Source organism: Mixophyes fleayi, chromosome 3 (assembly GCF_038048845.1).
Source record: "Mixophyes fleayi isolate aMixFle1 chromosome 3, aMixFle1.hap1, whole genome shotgun sequence".
Classification (NCBI taxonomy): Eukaryota; Metazoa; Chordata; class Amphibia; order Anura; family Limnodynastidae; genus Mixophyes; species Mixophyes fleayi.
This window is the reverse complement of record NC_134404.1, coordinates 147,676,856-147,697,627: the sequence shown is the minus strand read 5'-3', so window position 1 is coordinate 147,697,627 and position 20,772 is coordinate 147,676,856. Positions and strand designations below refer to the sequence as shown.

General features: G+C 37.6%; 1 protein-coding gene across 25 annotated transcripts in view; it reads left to right on the top strand.

Moving 5' to 3' along the window:
- DST (dystonin) overlaps window positions 1–20,772 on the top strand; it is a 474,923-nt gene that overhangs the window by 311,260 nt on the left and 142,891 nt on the right. For 19 of the 25 annotated variants that reach the window (XM_075202543.1, XM_075202542.1, XM_075202533.1 and 16 more), the window contains 8 exons: window positions 72–212; window positions 9,065–9,153; window positions 9,544–9,679; window positions 10,384–15,402; window positions 16,052–16,192; window positions 17,076–17,282; window positions 18,225–18,368; window positions 18,898–19,131. In XM_075202543.1, coding sequence (XP_075058644.1) covers window positions 72–212; window positions 9,065–9,153; window positions 9,544–9,679; window positions 10,384–15,402; window positions 16,052–16,192; window positions 17,076–17,282; window positions 18,225–18,368; window positions 18,898–19,131 — 6,111 coding nt within the window. The remainder of the gene's footprint in view (window positions 1–71; window positions 213–9,064; window positions 9,154–9,543; window positions 9,680–10,383; window positions 15,403–16,051; window positions 16,193–17,075; window positions 17,283–18,224; window positions 18,369–18,897; window positions 19,132–20,772) is intronic. The other 6 variants (XM_075202540.1, XM_075202545.1, XM_075202539.1 and 3 more) reach the window with 1 other exon arrangement.

Sequence of the window (20,772 nt, the reverse complement as noted above, 5' to 3'; positions counted from 1 at the left end):
ATCTTCATGTAACATTTTTTTCTTTCAAATGTGTAATATTTGTGTGTTTTACATCATGCATTTATTGCTAGAAGTCACTGGAAGAGGAAAAGAGAGAGCATGTCACGAAGGCAGGGAACATACTGAATTGGGTGTCTAAGGTCACTAAAACGCTAAGTAAAGAAGGAGGAGGTGGAGAAAGCGCAGAAAAGAAGCCCTTTTCTGAGCCACAGGTATTGGGAACATTAGTTGACAATCCCCATCACAAATTCCCCTATATTACATTAAGGGGTAAATTAATCAAGCAGCGCGTTTGAAAAAGTGGAGATGTTGCCTATAGCAACCAGTCAGATTCTAGTTATCATTTATTTAGTACATTCTACAAAATGTCAACTATAATTTGGTTGCTATAGGCATCATCTCCACTTTTTCAAACCTGCAGTTTGATAAGTTTACCCCTAAGTGTCGTCAGGCATTCTATTTACCAAGCTATGCATGTCTTCTTGATATATGTCACTGACTGTTACCAATTGAGGTTTTTGCATGATACCTTCCAGTCAATAAAAGAGCCCTGAGGATCAGCACTGCTTAGTATTAGGGGTCTTGTGAACTTCTTGATGAAAAGTTCCTAAGATGTCCATACGGTATCTTTTAAGGTTTGCCATCCAGCAATATTCAAGATCAATCAATACTAAAATATAGCTACCTACTTTACAAAATACTGTTCCCAGTGTGAACAGTGTTGGGTTGTGTGTAAAATGGCCTTTAAGAATGCACGTTGGTCTATGTGTAATTTTCATGTATCTTCATCCAGATTTTCTCCATGGGTCAGATTTCATTTACTTCTAACCATTTACATCAACTTTGCAGTCTTTGTATGATTTTTCTTCTCCCCGAGTGATAAAGTGCAGTGTCTCTCTCACTTGTCTCATTTCATAGCTTTGTGATATTCATTTTTGTCCAGTCCTTAAAAGCTCTTCTTTGTTTTCTTTGGGAGCCAAAAGCAGAAAACAATGTTGAATTGGGGTATAAAGGGCTCACCTGGGAAAACAGGGGTCTACGACATAGCTTGATGCTGGAGCCTGGAAAGAGGGTGTGTCCAGCCTGCAGGGGGCGTGACTAGTGCTTAACTACTTCCCTCCCCCTCATGATATTGTCTATATACATAGGATAGGATGCGAGGCAATCAAGCAATGGAGTCCAGTAAGAATTCCCTGGTATACCAGTTGGTGCTGATGGTAAAACAGTACCTAGACTTAATACCCACCTGTTAATCCCGGTACATCTGAAATCTATGAAAATAAAAGCATTTTAAGGAAACTATTTTCAACAGCATAAAAATAATCTGAATCAGAAAAAAACACAAGCACAAGTTTCTGTAAGCTCTAATTACTTTGTGTCATGGCTGTACAACTTCACTGTCTGCTATTTACATTCATACAATATATCAATAGTCAAAATAAATAAAATATACCATTGTAAGACTAATAGTTAATATTAACAGAAACATAGGTTTCTCTTCCTCAGACTCAGCTTGGGATGGGTGTAATGACACTAAGGTGATGAAGGTGCACACAAGAAATGACTGTCAGTGAGGCAGATAAATTGAACCTTCACAAGAGCACACAGCTGTGTGTTACTATTTACCAGTGCATATTGAACAAAGTTTCACCATGTTCTCAGCCTCATGTGAGTTGTTTTTTTAAACCAGGCACAAATGAATTACATGTACTGCAGTAACTGTAGATCAACCACACAATTGGTGTGTAGTATTTCCTATGTTCAGCTTTCAATGACTGTTCTAGCAACTGCGCTGTAATCATACTGCACATTTCATTTCTGTATACAATTCCATAAATACAGAACATGGTTTCAACTCACATTTGCCTAAACGAGGCCATTTTGAAGTATCTTTCCTACATCAGATTTCCTAAGAAACTGGGTTTTAGATTTAGATAAAATTTGTGAACAAAAAAGCAGCAACACAATTTTCTAGTTTGAGACAGATGTTACAGAGTTGTAGATTTCAGTCTATTTTCCTTATTATGATAAAGTATAGAAAGCATATACAGTTCTAAGCTGCGATTTGTAAGGGTTCTAACTTACACATGAGCTCAATTCTGGAAGAGTACAACTTGCATATCTATGAAACTGAAACTTTGCATTTGAGATATACGTTAAAAGAGATCGTATTTCTTACTTCACACACAAGCAATTATTTAGATAGAGTATTATTATTACACTATTTTTTTAAAAAAATTAAAGCACCAAGATATAGTAAAACACTGTACAATATAGGCCAATTATAGTACAAATGTATAATTATAGTACAAATATATAACAGACACTGAAACAAGGGGCACAAATGCCACTGCTTATTTGAGCTTACAATTTATGAATTCACTGAAGAGTGGATAAGGGATAAAATCTATTAACTGATCTTATAAGATCAACTAGTACCACAATTGCAGATGTTACACTTAGGAATATTACACTTAACTGAATATGCTTGTTCAGAACTGAACAAATAGGTTGTATGTCATATCCACATTGCCTGATAGGCTCTGGGTTACAGTACAGTGTAGTTATTGAAAAACAGACATACATTAAAATATGTTCAATAGAAACCACAACTAACTATCCCCTATTGATACAATTAGCCTTGAGTCATTACTCTTACTCATTTTAAAACTAATAATAACATTAATAATGATGGTTATGCCATTCAAAGTTTTTACATTTCCTTTGCCTTTAATTCATCAGTTTGGTTGCAGATTGTTTGTTTTTATATGTGTTATACTATATCACTAGAGGATAGTTATAAAGTGTCAATGGGGATTGCATAAAACACCAGCTGCTCTACCTACTACTGTTAATAAATAACACATAATACGATTGTGTGTACAATGAAATGCCCCAGGCTAAAAGGAACTTTATCTACTACTGCATTGACCAGTCCGGTTAGGATGTTGTATTTTCAATTTCTCAATTTTTACATTTTGCAATTTCACAAATACATTTTAGCTCCATTCATGCTAACTATATAACTACTGATTGGCTGTAACTTAAATACGTGAAACTATTGGCATCATATTTGAAGCATGTAAAATGTGCCCAAATAATAATAGAGGGAGTATTGTATATAATGTAGCTGTATACATATGTTATTATTAAATATGTTCTACACAATTTGTGAAAATTGATATTTATATTAGGGACCCTGAAAAAATGGATGCTAAACTGCAAGCATGGGACATGAAATTTACATTAGTTTTTTCCTTTTCAATGAAAAGAGTACCCTGAAGAAAACTGTGGTGAATGGGCATATATAAAAGGATGAAATAATCAGCAGCCATAATTTTTCACACTATATGTTTCCTGATAGAGTTGTTCATCTGTTCCTTCTCGCTTTAGAATAAATACTTTATTCGATTATTTTGCTGTAGTCATTATCCAGGACATGGGACTGTAACCTGACATCTTCATCCATGCCATCCTCATGGCAGCCATCAGACAATATTTTCACCTGAGACACCCGCACTTATGTTCATTGATTAGCAGCTTGGGAACCTCATTATTGTTTTTGTAGGGTGCTGTGGCAATAAGCAATCCCTAGGAAAATGGTGTGTCTGAGGAGGCAACTGCAATGACATCCTTTATGCAATTTTGTATAAACCTTTGTATTAGTGTAATGTACACCATAAAAAAAATCCACGTTCATCATTTTTTGATATACAGTATCAACATGGTAGAAGCTAACAATTTTTCAGCAGAAATATTTGCATTTTATTAAATTAAATATTTGCTGCTTCATCCCAACCTCCCTGAAAAACTGCTACTGGAGACTACTGCTTTTGTTTGCCTCAGCATATGTTAAAATATTGATCAGCACTATAAACTGGTGGTGTAAATAGGACTACCATCATTTTGAAATGAAAAGCCAGCACAGCTTTGTGACTTGACATAAAATCCTCCCCATACTTAGTTCTGCAGACACTGATCAGCTCAGGCATAATAAATGTTCAAATGCTGAACATTCATATGCTTGTGATATGTTAACATATGGAGTTAAAATTTCAAGAGATAAGGGATTTCTTAGCAGTTAATAAATTATTTTACGGGGTCCACCTATATGTCTCCTTTATATGAGAGGCGCTGGATTTTCTAATGGTTAATGATTCATGGTTAACTGTAAGAACTTCTTGACTGAATTGTAAAAAAATCTATAAATCCAGAACTTGTTAACAAGTTTCATGTTTAAAGATTACTAGGGTATCAAAATTCAAAGATCAAACGGTAAAATTAACTAGGGTGGGACAGCAAGTCTCACTGGAGCTCATAAGCCAGAAGTGCAAAATGGCCGCTACACTGCAAAAGCAGCTGCGGACCTTGATATGTGTGATTGGGCCTAGATTTCTGCTAGAACGCATAAGTTTATGGAGCAAGATGGCCGAATTTGGGAGCAGCAGAAGTGTGTAAGGACAGAAGGAAGATGTTGGGCGGAGTTAAAGTGTTCCAGAGCAGGAAGTACAGAGTAAGCAAACTGGTGCGCCTCATTATTTTGGAACAGTGCAAAAATAAGATTTCATTTTGTGGAGAAAGCATATTGTAATTAGATAAAATGGTGTAGAGGATTTCCATTTCCACGCAACAAGAAGACTTGAAGTTGACACCAGCGCCAAGCTGGTGAAGATTGTGTGTCAGCCCACACTTTTAATGGGACTCATTTTATATTTCCATATTATACTTCAGAGGAGAAGCGCATTTTCAGGTGCCCTCCAAGCAGTGTGATAAAAAGCTTCAAACACCCAAAATGGCCACCTGTAGTAAATCTCACTCATGATTACTTTCAGCCATAAATGAGGTTGAGCCAAGCAGTATTAATTTATTGGTTGGGGTTGTACTTTGATGTGATGTTTATACCCTTGTACAGTGAACCTGTAAAAGGTTTTTCCGCTGCTGGGCACATCAAGGCGTATTTCTAGTTTGTAGAGATGTCTGCCAAGACCAACGCATAGCGTGCACCTTGAAATGCACACCACAGAGAAACAGCTATGCAAAACCGAGGCATTTTGTGGTGTGCATCTCTTACGACTCCATTGCATTTTAAAAAGCCTTGTTAAATCCATAACATTGAAGTTAGAGCTAAACACAGATTTTGCTATGAAAAAAAAACGCTTAATGGCATTGACCAAGCTTGAGCTCAGTAAAGGAATTAGAGTGATATATTAATTAAAAAGATAAACAGAAGAAATGGATATTTAGGAGAGAAAGAGATGAGAACATAAAGATTTTCTGACAATAGTTATTGAATTAAGATAAGATTACAGTAGTAAATTGTCTACACAGATTAGAAGAAATGTTTTTTTTATTTTTATCATTAAGAATTGTCCAAATTATATAAACTGTGACTGAAAAGAAATGTGGGAAGTAATGGCAATGTATATCTTATTGACAAAAATTAAAGGATACTATTGAAATACATAAATCTGCTTCTATATCCGCTGCAATACAGTTTCTGGTCTAATTATACAAAAACCCAGAATTATCATATTACTATGTATTTTTCAAACATGCCAATTTGGCAAATAGTAATGGAGGCTTTAAAGTTCTAGATGTATGAAGGAGGTATACTGTAAGTCTCCAGACGCAATAGCTGCACTGACTGTGTTCCGCCTGGCACAGTAAGGCCAACAGAGGCAAGCAAGGCTTGCTGAGACATGTAGTTCCACTACTGACAGAGAGATAGACTGTCTACCAATGATATGACCTATATGGTCTGTGTGACCCCCAAAATGACCTAAAGCCTGCTAATCTTAATAATCACATGATGATCAATCCACAGGAACTTGGGCTCACAGTAGAGACTTTAAATAAAGCTACAATGAGAAGTAAGTCATTGCAAAGCGACAAGTATTCAAAAATGCATCATACAGACCTGATGTGTTCTCTCCTGAAAAAGATGAGAGCTGATTTCACAAAATAAAATCTCACTGTACTGGGATGTGTGCTGTATAGGAAGAGGGGACGCTGCCAGCTGAGATAGATTTTGCTTGTCTCTTAGACTGTCATTGTGCAGCTGCGGTACCTATCAGACAGAACTGCTTGTTGAAACTGCGCACTGACAAAATGTAAAGGTCAGAGAGGCAAAATCTCTGATAGCTGGTGACTGCCCCTCTTCCAGAGGGCCTGTGGCCATTGCCCTGTCTTCCTCCTCCCTCATAGTATTAAATATATAACGTACGCTCTTCAGCTGCTTAAACCAACTCCCACTGCCCTGACGTGTACTAGATTAATGTCAGAACTGCCATGCCACAAATATTAAACGAAACATGCAAAATCTAGTAAAAAGTGCTAGTGCTTGTCACCTCCCACAGTCCGCCATAACCAGGGCCTTATTATCCAATTGGGGATGCAACAACTCTTTGGAGGACGTAACAATTTTTGGGGGTGCCAAATTTTGACAGGAGGCGGTATAAACTGAAATTAATTTTAAAATAGAGAATAGTTGTCATCCTAAGTAAAAAGAAAGCATGAAAGAAAAATGTAGTAAGATTTTAATATTGACGTATTCCCATGGTAAAGGCTAAAGACAATGAGTCATCCTTAGGGACAAGTTTGTTTTTGCCAGCCGTGTATTAGCCTGGTGTGGAAGGGCAGGGGTCACTACGAGCATATTAGCCTAGGGCAGCCTGAACCCTTAATTAGTCCCTGTACTTAACTGGAAATTCAAAGGCTTCTTCATTTTTACCAGAGTTCTCTAAGTTCAGCAATACAGAACTGGCAAATAAGTTTAGTTCACAAACTTGAAATGTCGGAGGAGGGGGTATGTGAGTGGGAGAACCAATCACAAGCTGCAATATCTTTGTTTTCTTACAGAGCTGTAAGAGGAATGAAGGAGCCCTGGGATAAGTCTCTATATGTAGAATCTCCTAGGGTCCGGAGAGAAATGTCAGGGAAGCTGCTCACCACTTTTTGCTAGTTGGTGGGCAGCTAAAAGCAATGAAAGCAATAGGCTGTCTGTATGGTTTATTGCAGATTTTGCACCTAAATGCAATGTTATTAAATTAGTTCTACAATCATTTCACTGTTGTTTTTATGGCTGGTTCTTCTAATTGCATAATGGATTAGATGCTTCCTCACCCAGGGCCGGATTAACCATAGGGCTAACTGGGCTACAGCCCAGGGGCCTCGGACATCCAGGGGGCCCTTGAAAGTGCTCAGCAGCAGTATTGATTGGTCGGGGGAGGGGGCGCCCCAGGCCCGATCAATGCCGCTGAGCACTTTCACTGCGGTCCTTCCCCGGCGCGCTGTAGTCTCCTTACTGAGGAGATCTCGTGACTCTCACTCTCACGAGATCTCCTCAGTAAAGAGCGTGCAGCGCGCCGGGGAAGGACTGCAATGCCAGGAGAAGGAGGTAAGTGCCATGGGGGGCGGCTCGGATCACGGGGGGGAGGAGGGGGGCGGCTCGGATCACGGGGGATGGCCCTCACGGGGGATTGGAGGCCCCCCTTAGCCCAGGGGCCTCCATTCCCTTAATCCGGCCCTGCCCATGGCGCTAGCAAAACTCTTATCCACTCTCTTATTATCTGCTACCTCCACTACTGCAATCTTCTCCTGTCTGGACTCTCTCTCACCCAACTCTCCCCACTTCAATTCATCCTCAACACAACAGCAAGACATGTTTTGCTCTTTCAATGCTCTGTCAATCGCTACACTGGCTCCTTATTCTCTGTAGAATGCAATTCAAATTCCTCACACACAAAACTCTCAGACTTTCCTCCCCCCATACATCTCCGACCTTATCTCCCTCAACACTCCCTCCTGCCCTGTACAGTCCCTCCTGCCCTCCTACCAAGTCTGGCACCTCATCTCACTGATAACTGCATCACACTCTCACCTCTAAGACTTCTCTTGTGCTGCTCCACACCTCTGGAACACACTCCCATATCCAGTCAGACTCTCAACTAACCTTCAATGCTTTAAGTCCATCAAACCAACCTGTACATCAAAGCATATCAGTCTTATTCATAACTCCAACACCACTGTCCCAGTCTCCCTACATCCACCTTCTCACTCTGTGTCACCCCCTGTTATCTCAGCTTCACCCTTCCCCATTAGATAATAAGCTCTCACAAGCAGGACCCTCCTTCATCATGTTTTATTGTCTTCACCTACCTCGTTCCCCAGTCAAGTTCATAAAAAGAAACACATATATATAAGAAATTGTGCTTAAAAATGTATTTCTCAAAGGAGATTTCCACATTAATCGACTTGTGCATGTCCTGCAACTTTTATTTTATCATTGTGGCTTCATTCTGTGCTTTTCAGCCATGTATTTCTATAATCGGAAACAGTATATGTGGTACCGTGGTATACAACAGTTATGCTGTACATTCTGCACTGGGCACAACTTTGTATTAAGCAAACAGGACTGGCTTCTGGTACATACTTGGCTAAAAGCACAGAGGGTGACAAGGCAGTAAAGGTAATGTATTTAGTAAATATTGCTCTGTGGCAACCAGCACATCAAAGTCACCAAATGGTAGAAACACAGTAATAGGTTTACTGAACATAACAGACCCAATATGTAATGCTTTCAATACAGTCCACGAAGGGTGAAAAAATAGTTGGATTCAACGGCATGCTGAAATTTCATTAAATGCAAGCACTAAATTAATTCCTGGTTTGAGGCCATGCTGTTCCCCTTTTGGAAAGACAGTTTTACAAACCTGCTTGGCCAGTGATAATGCTAAATTAAAGCTTGTTTCCCCTAGTTAATGAGAGTCCAAGTAGATATTGCTGGAAGGCTTCAATAAAAGATTACCAGTACTTTATTACAGTTCCTGTGACTGTAAGACTCGCATGTGCTGCCAGGGTGTATGTAAGTTACAGGATATGAGAGAATAAATTGATTTATAATGAAACCAAAGAAAGTTTATAATTTGTGGAAAAATCTAAATGTGAAATTCCTATCCAAGTTTACACTGGAGGTCCCAGCAGCCTATACCTTGTTGTCCATGTCAAATGCGATGCAGAATACCTTGCTGTTGTGTAATCTTCAAATGTAATTCTTTTTTTCTAGGTTTCCAGTGAAGAGATTCTAACCAAGCAGGAAGAAATTTCAGATGCTTTGCAAACGTTACAGTTGCTCTTAGCCAAGCACGGTGACAGGTATCGTATCTCATACATCTATGATAATCCATTTATTTAAATGACACCTCGGCTCATCTGTTTAAATATGTGTTATATTCTACCAGTAGATTAAAGTGATCATTTTTTTTATGTAGGCCAGCATATGTACAAATTAAAGCTGTGTATAGGTGATGAGACAAGGAACAGCCTAATATCCTTGTTGAGCTATACTAAGCCTATGTGGCATAGTTGTCTGTAACCTTTTCACTCATATTGACAATAAAACAATCTAAGGACCTATTGGCACTATAAAGACCTGAAACGCAATAAACCAATATGTCCTCTGCAATATATTATTTTCATGAAAATCTGTATTTTCTGTAAGATTTCCAAGTGCAGTGAAAAGTGGTTTATTTCCTTAATCACCAGAATGACAGATGAAGAAAGAGCAGAGATAGAAAAGCAAATCAAATCACTTCAAGAGAGCCAGAGTGTATTATCTAGGGAGTATGAACGACAGCAGCAAGAAGCCAAGGACCTGGTAGATAAACTGGTGGAACAGAAGGTGACATCACTAGGAGTGTTTGAATTGTTTGTAGTGCATCAGATTTGTTATCCGTGTGTTTTTCTGCATGTAGTTGAAACAATAATAATTGGATTTAATATGTTTTCTTCCCTAAATGTTATCAAGTTCCTAAGCTTTTTCAGTGTGCTGGTGGATTAGCTTGGGAGCTGAGCTAATTCTCTGTTGGCTTCATTTTCACAAATACATTACTTCTGGTCATGCTTTTCTATGATCTTATTTGACAAAGACTATCAAACATCACCATTGTATTTTCGTAACTGTAGGACTGCCAGCTGTCTTATCAGTGGTATCATCCTGACTTCCTTATTAACAGCGTTTGTTCCATCAGGTGTGGTTTATACAGTATGCTGTAAACATGATGAGCATGGTTTTCTCTGTGACTTCTTTTCTAACCCTTCACAGGCATGATGGTTTGCTTTACAGGGGTATCTACTCTACCTTTAGTCATCAACCTTTTCACTAACCCGCACAATATCTCTTAAAACCAAGTTCTAGTCCACAGATGCATGCGTCACATTTGCTGTCAAGATACTGACACAAATCACTTGCATATTTGAACTGCTAATACAGTCAGCTTGTCCCATGGGTGGTAAGTATCTTGTGTGTGTGAAGCACAATTTTACTTATTATAATTGGCATATAATGTGGCCATATGTCTTTTAAACTATTTTTTCCTATTTCAGGTCGATAAAGTTGTATCAGGCACCATTGACGAGGCAAATGGGATAATTCGTTCAGTCTACCAGTCTATGTTAGAAGGACTCGTTGATTATGAAACTGGAATTCTACTACTTGAAATGCAGCTGATAGTTTCAGGATTGGTTTGTCCACATTCAAAGATAATCTTTGATATTGAGGAAGCTAAGTGTCATGCACTTATTGATGAACACATTCAACTACGACTCCAGGAGTTGTCACATGCTAAAAATATAATTTTATCTCTCTCTTCAAGTGAATTTCCTATAATAACCGCCTATGATCAGGGTTTAATTTCGGAGGCAGTAACAATCAAAATGATCAGTACTCTGCTTTCTTGTGGGTGTCTTCAAATTCCTGCTACAGGAGAGCAACTCAATGCCAATAAACTTTTCCAAAGGAACTTAATTTCTACATTAATGTTTACAAAACTTATTCAAAAAGAAAAGACTGGCAAAGATTTAATTGATCCCATTGCGGCAGAAAAAGTGACACTAGCGGAACTCTTCCAGAGATCTGTCGTAGATAAGAAGACAGGCATGAGATTTCTTCTAGTTAATGGAGAAGAAAAAGGTAAAATTATATTAAAATCTGGAAGGAGAATTAGTGTTTTACGAGCAGCACATGAAGGAATTCTAGAGCGGGAAGTCATGTATAGGCTGTTGGGAGCTCAACTTTTTTCAGGTGGAATTATAGATCCAGATTCTGGAAAAAGATTGAGTTTAGAACAGTCTCGAGAACAGGGTGTTATTGATCAGGGAACAGTTTGTGGAATATTAACCCAACAGGTTGAAAATGGTGGAATCCTTTGCCCATCTACAAGAAAATATTTAACTGTGGATCAAGCGGTTCAGTGCGACTTAATATCATACAGTAGTGCATTGATGGTTTTAGAGGCACAGCGAGGATTTATTGGACTTATATGGCCTGACACCAGTGAAATATTTCCCATATCAACATCTTTACAGCAGGGAATGATTTCTAATGAATTAGCTCACAAGATCCTGAGCAACAGACAAAAAATTGCTGGATTATATGTTCCTGAAACTTCCGAGATTGTCCGGTTAGAAATCGCCGCTCAACTAGGTATAATAGAAAATAACACTGCATCTCTCCTCCGCGAACTCGAATTACAGGACAAAATGCCAAATATAGATGTATTGGAACCAACTTGCAAACATGCTCTAAAATGGATGTCGTCTTATGAATCCCGAGCTGCTGAGTTGAATGAAAATTCTGAAATGAAATCAGAGGAAACACTGACGCACAATCCAGACCATACAAAGCAATTATTTATCTCTTATCTCATGATAAACAGTTATATGGATGCAAATACAGGGGAAAGACTTCTACTTTTCGATGGTGATCTTGATGAGGCTGCCAGCATGTTGCTCGAGTCTGAACTTATTGTGCGTACATCTTCTGAAAGTGAGGAAGAGTTTCCCAGTGCGTTGGGGATAGATTTGGCTATAAAAGATACCGACCATAATGTAGACAAGATAAACACTGACACTGATAGTGATCATTTTAAATCAGATTCTGAAAAAATAGAAAAGCTGGAAATAGATGCAGAGCAAGTTAAACCTCAATATTTGGGTGATGTTGACAGTAAATATAAAAAAGATGTGCTTTGTCAGCAGTTCCAAAAAACTGAAGCTGATGACACTGCCAGCAAACCTGACTCAAAATTAAATACTGGCATTGAATCTAATGGAATCAATGAAGAGTTAAGATATTTTCCTTCAAAAAACAATATAACAGCTGATGTTCAGTCAAGTACACAGTGTGACACAATCATTTCTGCAGATACAAAACACTACCACTCAATCCATGGAAATAATGCTGTTGATTGCAACTGTAGTGACGGGATCTCTCACACTGAAGACTCTAGTAATTATTCAAATGAAGCTCCAGTCACCCCCAACATCGATCGTTTCGAAGAACATACAGAAAACAAAGTCACTTTTCAAGAATATGTTCCTTTTGATGATAACCTAGAAGAAACGCTTAATTTAGCTAATGACAATTGTCCTACATGCACTGACAACAGTGAATGTGCTATGTCCCAAAGTAATAGTATTGAGAACAATGTTGCTCTGTCTAATCCAGGACGTGATGTTTCCAATGATCTTCCACATGATCTAGTTGATCTTGATTTTGAGGAATACAGAGACTGTTCTTATGAAGTTGACAGCAAGACCCATACATATGTGGAAAGTAGAAGTGATTCTGATATGTCTGGTGGGGATTTTGACAGTGAAGATGAAGTTGATGATTATGTTGATGATATTTTTCAAATTAAAAAGACATGGAAAACAATTGGAGGGGACAGGGTAGAAGAACGGACACCTACACAAAGTGATACAAGCTCAGAGGAAGATACATACTCTTACAATGACAATGATGGTGAACACATTGAAATATTAAATGGAAGGCAATTTCTAGAAACCATAATTGAAGAGGAATCAGAAAGTAATTCCTGTTTGGATGACCAGACAGCAGTCTTCAAAGAAAAGCCATCATTTAAGGAATATGACAATATTCCAACTAATTCAGAGGAAGAAGAATGTGCGAGTAATATATATGAAAACAATAAAGAGGGTACGACAGGTAGCACACAACCAGTTACAGAAGTAATCAAACATGAAGAGATGGATGATGAATATGTAGAAAGTTGTTTTAGTGAAACTGACATTGACTGTTTTGTTACTGATGAGACCAACAGTGAGGAGGACTATCATGCCACTGAAGAGTATTCAGATGAGTATGATGAAGACAATGTAATTGATAATACCGCTGTTCTATTTAACTTAGGAGATCCAAGCAACAAACTTAGCGTTCAGATGAATAATGGTTCAGAGGCAAATTATAATTCAACTGGTACATCTGGGAATATTTGTCACTCTGAAATGATCAGTGAATCTAAATACTCTCCAATTAATTTCAAAGATTTGCATTTAGGAGAAAGTAATATTGTGGATGGTCTTGGAAATACAGACGAAACCGTGAAAGAACCAAGTGCATGTTATAGACTGGATTCTCAAACTCAAAAAACTGAAGATAATACTATTTCTGTCAATCTGGATAATAAACCTTTTCAAAATGAAGATGATGTGCATAATGTGCTCAAATATAATGAAGAAAATAGTACTTCTTTCAAACAGTATGCTGAGCACATTCAAACTGACGAAGATAATGTGAATTTCAAACTACATCATGAATCTTTTCAAGCTGAGGAGGATAATGTACATTCTAATCTGGGTCATGGACATCTCGAAGCTGAAGAGGATAGTGCTTGTCCTGAGGTAGATAATGTTTATCTTCAAAATAAAGAGGATAGTCTGTGTCCCAAGGTAGATAATGTTCATCTTCAAGATAAAGAGGATAGTCTGTGTCCCAAGGTAGATAATGTTCATCTTCAAGATAAAGAGGATAGTCTGTGTCCCAAGGTAGATAATGTTCATCTTCAAGATAAAGAGGATAGTTTGTGTCCCAAGGTAGATAATGTTCATCTACAAGATAAAGAGGATAGTGCATGTGCTAAGCAGGATATTGAACACCCTCACACTGAAGATGTTAGTGTGTGTTCCAAGCAGGATACTGAGCTCCAAACCAACTTTGATTTAAATACCAGGCAGCTGGTAGGTCAACATCCTACCAATGAAATTGATGCAATATGTAACTCTATTATTCCAGATGCTGATGAGCTGGTTGACAAACATTACCACCTAGAAAACATAGAGTCTCACAGGCATAACATTTTTACAAATTCAGATTTATCAGATAATAAGTTAACCTGTGGAGAGAGTGACCCAAGTGACGTAAGTTACACTTCACTTCAAGAACCCAATGACACAGAATTATGCAGAATTGCAGAAACTCTGAAAGTAAATGAAAACTTGACTAAATGGAAGGAAAATGTTGACCAACTTTCAACAAAAAGTCCTATTCACATTGACAACCTAAGTGCAATTTTTGATTCATCTACCAATAAAACCTATAACGATGATTTGAAAAGTAATAATCCCAGTACTGTGTCTGGAGCTACTGAAAATTACAATACACTTGATTTAAATCTCAAAAGTACAGGAGAATTTGTGAATTTAACAAGTTACCTCAAAGGCTGTGCAGAAGTTATCCAAGCAACAGAGCTTCCCGCTGAACATGCTTATTCTTTCAATGAGAATTATGGTGTCTCAGACCAGCAAAGTTGTTTGGAGGATGCTAACAGCGCAAGCACTTCTTTTCTAAAGGACAATTCAAGGAATTCTCTGTTACCACAGCCAGTTGGTGAACAGCTCAGGTGCGATAATAATAATAAACAGGGGGTTGAGCACATCAAAGCATTAGAACAACTGAATTTACAAGCCAGAAATAGCAGAATGGCACAGGACATGCTGGTTGAAGAAGGTGAACAAATTGTCAGAAATGCTTTTGAAGACAATGATAAAGACAAAGCTCACTTACCAAACCATGATGTGATTAGAAGTAACAGTCATGTAGAAGGAAATCAATCAATGGTCTATCTAGATTACATGGAACAGGACAAGAATGTTCTAAAGGATACAGTACAATGCGAGGAGGAAAAGACACATAACCACGAGAGAACATATAATGCTGGAGCTTCTTTCAATGAGGTCCTGGAGCCAAAAAGTCCTAAATTAATCTCTTCCCAGCTTGATCAAATTTTTCATATCCCCCCAGAATCTGAAAGCTCTGAAAACAAATTGGAACAGCTACTAATCAACACAAATAAGGGTCTGTTTCCAAGCGAGCTGATCTGTCCTTCCTCCAAACCTGACAACTTGAAACAGAAAATTACCGAACCCATATCATTGTTCCCAGATTACATGTCTAGGCATCCAGGAGATGAGAAAACATACAGCTTTACAGAGGAACAATATAACGATCTGACATCCCTGGATAAGAAGCCTAGCACATTAAATATGTCCCTTTCAGATACACCTGAAGTGAAGCAAGTTTCATTAGGCCACTTGGCTGAAAAGGTGAGTTGGTGACATTTTCTGTTCTAAAGACAATTTGTAGCGCTCTCAAACATAGATTAACAAAATGTTATATGATTGCTAATATAAACTTTCAGAAACTCTAATTGTGATCTATGGCCACGTCTTATGACAACCTTATAATATCTATTAAAAAGACAAAGTAGAATCAGTTACCTTTAGTATTCCCTCTTTATAATGTCCCTTTAAAAGCACCACCCACACTTATCACCAGATGTATTATCAGTGCAAGAGTAATATAGAATGTATAGTATTGATTGCATGTTTTAAGATGTTGGTAAAAGTAGGGAATACTGTATCATTAAATAATATGTTATCACCGAAGTAAGATATAAAGATAATAAAATACACAGCAAGCATGTATTCCCGTTAGCTTTAATGTCACATTACTGTTACTTTCAAGCACATGTATAAATGGCATTATAGCAAGAGTGGTGTTGTAACGAGAGTGACATATAATTGAATTAATACATTTTAGCTTATGCTTGTGCAATATACTTGGTGTTAAGTGATGGGTAAGGTAGAAACAGGAAGCACTGTGTAAACACCTATTTAGTATAATTATCATACACTGTTTCATTATTTGCTTCTGGTATTGTAGTAACTTATATTTAATATGTATTTATTTTAGGATGCTACAATTTTAAATCAGTGTTGTCAGACATTACGTGAACATCTGACTGTTGTTCAAGATCAGAAACTCCATCTAGATAATCAACCACAAATCAGTGACAACTTGGAAACATTAAAAATACAACTAGAGCAACTTGAGGTATGTATGTTTTCAAATTGAGCTGGTAAACAGGTTGTTCTCTATTGGTTTGTCTTCCTGTAAATTATGAGGGGCCCTTGTATTACTGCAAGTGTGGCCCAAAAGTCCAGAGTTGATCGGGCATGTTGGTAAAAGTGGCTGGAAGGTCTATCTGCGGCCCAGTGTTATTTGGAAAGTTCCCTCTGCTTAGCCCAAGTGTCAAACACTCAAAGTTCATGTAATTCGCCAACATATGTGGAAAATTGGTGAGTTATTTAAGATAGAACGTTGTAACCAATATTAAGTTGATTGATATAAGGTTAATTCATATGAGAGGTGAATACAGTCATGTTCTTCTTGTTTTTGTTTTTCTGTTTTAAACATATTGTTAGAGTCCACATGCTGTAATAGGCATTTCTACTTGTTTACTACCGCTCTACACATTCCATGATAAACTTTCTATAGTCAAATAACCTACAGATCCCCAACCAGACATTGCTGTATGACTGGATCATATAGCCTCAATAGGCACTTTTTCCAATTGCAATCTGGCTGAACCAATTTGCAAGCTCCTATTTTCCTATGGATGATAAGCTTGCGAGCAGGGACCTCTTTGTCTGTCTGTTAATACCCAGTATTGTTTTATCACTTTGTTTTTTCCCAAATATAAAGTTTGCTGGCACTATATAAATGCATGTTAATAATACTAGGCTTTGAGTCCTCTTGTGGATGGATTGGTAAATGTAATAACCAAAACAAATCTGACCTCCTTCCTAAAACAAATTCCATTTCATATACAGTGTGCTGGTCTGTACTCCTGAAATAATAATTGCAAAGTGTTTTGTTCAAGGTTATGGATCTGATTTTAATAAATGTTTGTGTACATTTTTGTTTGTTTCTCTAGTCCTTTGAATCAAGGTTGGCGGCATTTTCTGTCCCGCTGAATAAAGATGTAAAGTTTGCAGAGCAGTTCTTAATGTCTATACCTGATGACCTTCCAGGAGAGCACCTCAAGGAGTTAAGTGACTGCTTGATGAAAACCTTTGCTGCAGTTCGAGAAATATCATCAGATCGTGCAAAACAAATTGCATTTGCTGTGGATGCTGAAATGGTGAGACATGCATAAAATAATGCTGAAGGTTTACGTAGGACAATAATTGACTTAAAGTTCACTTAGGCCTATTACTATGAATAGACATTATCTAATCATTACATTCAGAATTGCTAGACATTCTATTCAGGTATTCTTAGCTTTTTTCTTATTCAACTATTTACATCTCTCAACTCTTACATGTGTCCTCTATCATTTGCCTATTTTCAATGAAACTGTAGGCAAAGAATTTCAACAGGCAAGATAATTCTTCCTACTCTAACTTTGAGCAGAGCAATGAGATGAGATAATCACTTATGTGATATTACTTATTGTTGTTGATATGTTTGGTGCCACTGTGACGGACAATGGGGAAAACAGGATATATATAAAACAGGGACATACAAAATAAATACAGCCATGAAAACAAAGGGTAGAGAGGGCCCTGCTCACGAGAGAGCTGACAATCTAATTTATAAAGCTATATGTGTGCTTTTATGTGGGGAGTTGGTATCATTTTGGTTATGATTTATACTTATTATTTACGAAGTATTTCACTAAGATGTGGTAGATTTCCAAATCATTGTAATACATATATATCAGTATAGATAAAAATATACACATTTAAATCACTAGCTAAAATTCTAAATACAGTTGTGTTATTTATGTATTTGTTTGTGTACACATTAAATTTTATTGATAATTGTGATGTCTTAAGAAATATAATGCCACATCCTGCTATACCTCCTCAATGATGAAGCAGTGGCACACAACAATGGGCTCCTACTTACCACCTCTCATAGGAACCTGGTACCTACACACACTGTGTACCTGCATATTAACAGGCAGGGTAAATTATGTGCGTTTATCGCCCAATGCGCCCGTGTGTCACTTTCCTAAACTAGGTGATTATCTTTCTTTCTTCCTGAAGGCTACAATAAATTCCATTCATTTTCATTCTAGACTACATTAGCAGAAACTCATCAAAACCTTCTTAACCAACTGCAAGTCTTATCGGATTGGATAGCCGCCAACAATGCAACTATGGATTTTTCAGTGAACACTAATGATGTGTATATGGTGAAGCAAACTCTGCAGTCTGTGAAGGTACATAAAATATTGTGACAATACTATAGTGCACTGCTGCCAGTAACAAATATGTAAGCCTTAGAAAGGGTGATGCAACGTAATGACTGTGGGCTAGATTGGTTTACATTTATTTAAATGAGTGTCACAATTGGTGGTTTTTCTGCATATTTGTATGTTTTCCATATTTTCCATTGTGTGCACCAACTAGACCCATTTGCACCCAAATCTTGTGTCACCCAATAGAGAGAAAATGCTTAGTAGGGAATACTAGTTCGAGGTATTGTAAGTTCCATTGTAATTAAGAAAGCCCCCAGTCAGATAAGACTGAGATTGCAGAATTTATGTATGTCAGTATGTAATATTACTCACTTATCACATTCATGCGTATAGCTAGATGCCTTGTATGTGGAATTTTGATATATGTTTGTTCATTTGTGAGGGTTAGGTCCAGATTAAAAGGGAAAAGGAACATGATCATATACTTTGGACATATTTACTAAGTGCTTTATGAAAGATCTGTAATGCTTTGCTGTGATTTCATCTACAGAATGTCAGCAAGCAGCTGTCAGAGCAAAAGGTAGAGCTAGAGACAACAGCATTTGATGTCCAGTTCTTCATATCTGAGCATGCCCAAGATCTTTCTCCAAGTCAAAGCAAACAGCTATTGAGACTACTGAATGCAACACAAAAGAGTTTCCAAGAAGCCCAGAGGAAGATTTCTTCACTCACAGAGTCCTTAAAAAGTCACCTTCTGGTAGCACAAGACCTGAATGAGCAGAAGGTTTGCCTCTCGGTGCATGTGGTGCTTGTGGAATATCTGTTTGCAGTTTTCCTGTAGGGCCACTTTGCGCTTGAGTTAAATATTTAGTTTTACATTTGTTTTTGTAGATTTTATATAGCACGATGCTCACAAATGATACCATGTCAGTTTATTGGATAACCCAAGTCGTGTTTGGCCTTTTTGTTATTTTAATGTCTGTGGTGCAACTTATGAATACTGCTTTTTAAAGGACTTTACCTCTAACTTCAATATATAGCATTCTGGGTTTGTGCTGTGTATTTCATTATGTATGTCTCTTACTGAATATGTTGTGTAAGAGACATTTCTGCTATAATGCTGTATTTTTAAATAACAGAACCTCACGGGTAATTCTATTCACTGTCCCCAAACTGCAAAGTTGTCACCTCTCAGTTAATGAAATGGCAGAGTATCAAATATGCTACAATTTTTTTTTATTGTAAGATATAGACATGTAAATATTAACTGAAAGGATAACTCCACCCACAACTAAAAACCGAGTGAGTGGAGTTAGGTGAGTTAAAATAACAGTCACTCTCACGTATCTGCTCTCCTCCTATGTGACGGGTCTCTCAATGTCTCTAATTGTCCAAACTAGTGACCCTCTCTCCTGCTTGGGGTGGGATTTTCTCAAACTGCTGTAGCATTGTTAAGGTCCTTGATAACGCTGTGCCCCAGAGGAGAGAGGATTTCCAGCTTAGAGACCTCACAGGACACGTTGGATTCAGAGGTTTTTTATACCACGCATTATTCCACACAAAACCTTTTTTTTTTTGTTTTACGTGGAATTGTCCTTTAAAATATACAAAATCTGGCTTTCTTTCTATACTCCATACTGTAAGCATTATTGATGCATATAACATGTTAGGCATGTCCCCATGTGATAAGTCAAGAACATGTCTATAATATATAATAACTAAACCTGTCACATATCATGTGTGTGGCTTAATAATTATAGTGTGCAGTAAATACATTTTCAGAGAACACTAAGGGATTTAAAGGACCCCTTGCTCCATTATGAACTACCGACCCCTATCACTTTAGCCCCCCATGCTTGTGGCTCTTGCTATAATACTGCAGAACACCACCAAAGAACGTCAGCAGTGTCATGCTGTGCTCCCTGATACCTGGATTAATAACTGTAAGAGAGACTGTCATTTCACCCTGGTCAACCATGGTCTGCCAAAGATGGGCTTCATTTTACTTTCTGGCTACAATGCTACTCCAGTAGGGTTTCTTACTGAAGCCCTGTACACAATGGAGGGAGATACGGTAGAGGTAATGATATTTTGATGGGCAGTTAGGAGCTGGGGGTGGGGGTGGAATATATGAGTATATATAATTTTGGTTTTATATTATATTAATAATAAACCCCATAGAGTGAAACCCAGGTAAAATATTCCTTAAGTATGCATCCTGCTTTAACAGTCATATCTAAAAACTAACCTCTGTTTGATATGTCTTTTTCTGCATCATTATTAATGCAGGTTCCAGGAGGAAAGGATATTGGGAATTATCAACGCAGCTGAATCATCTACTCTAACATGTGCATGGTCAGGCTTTGGTCAAACTTTTCTTCACTTGATCTACTTGCAATTCTTTGGGATGAATGTAATGTTTTCC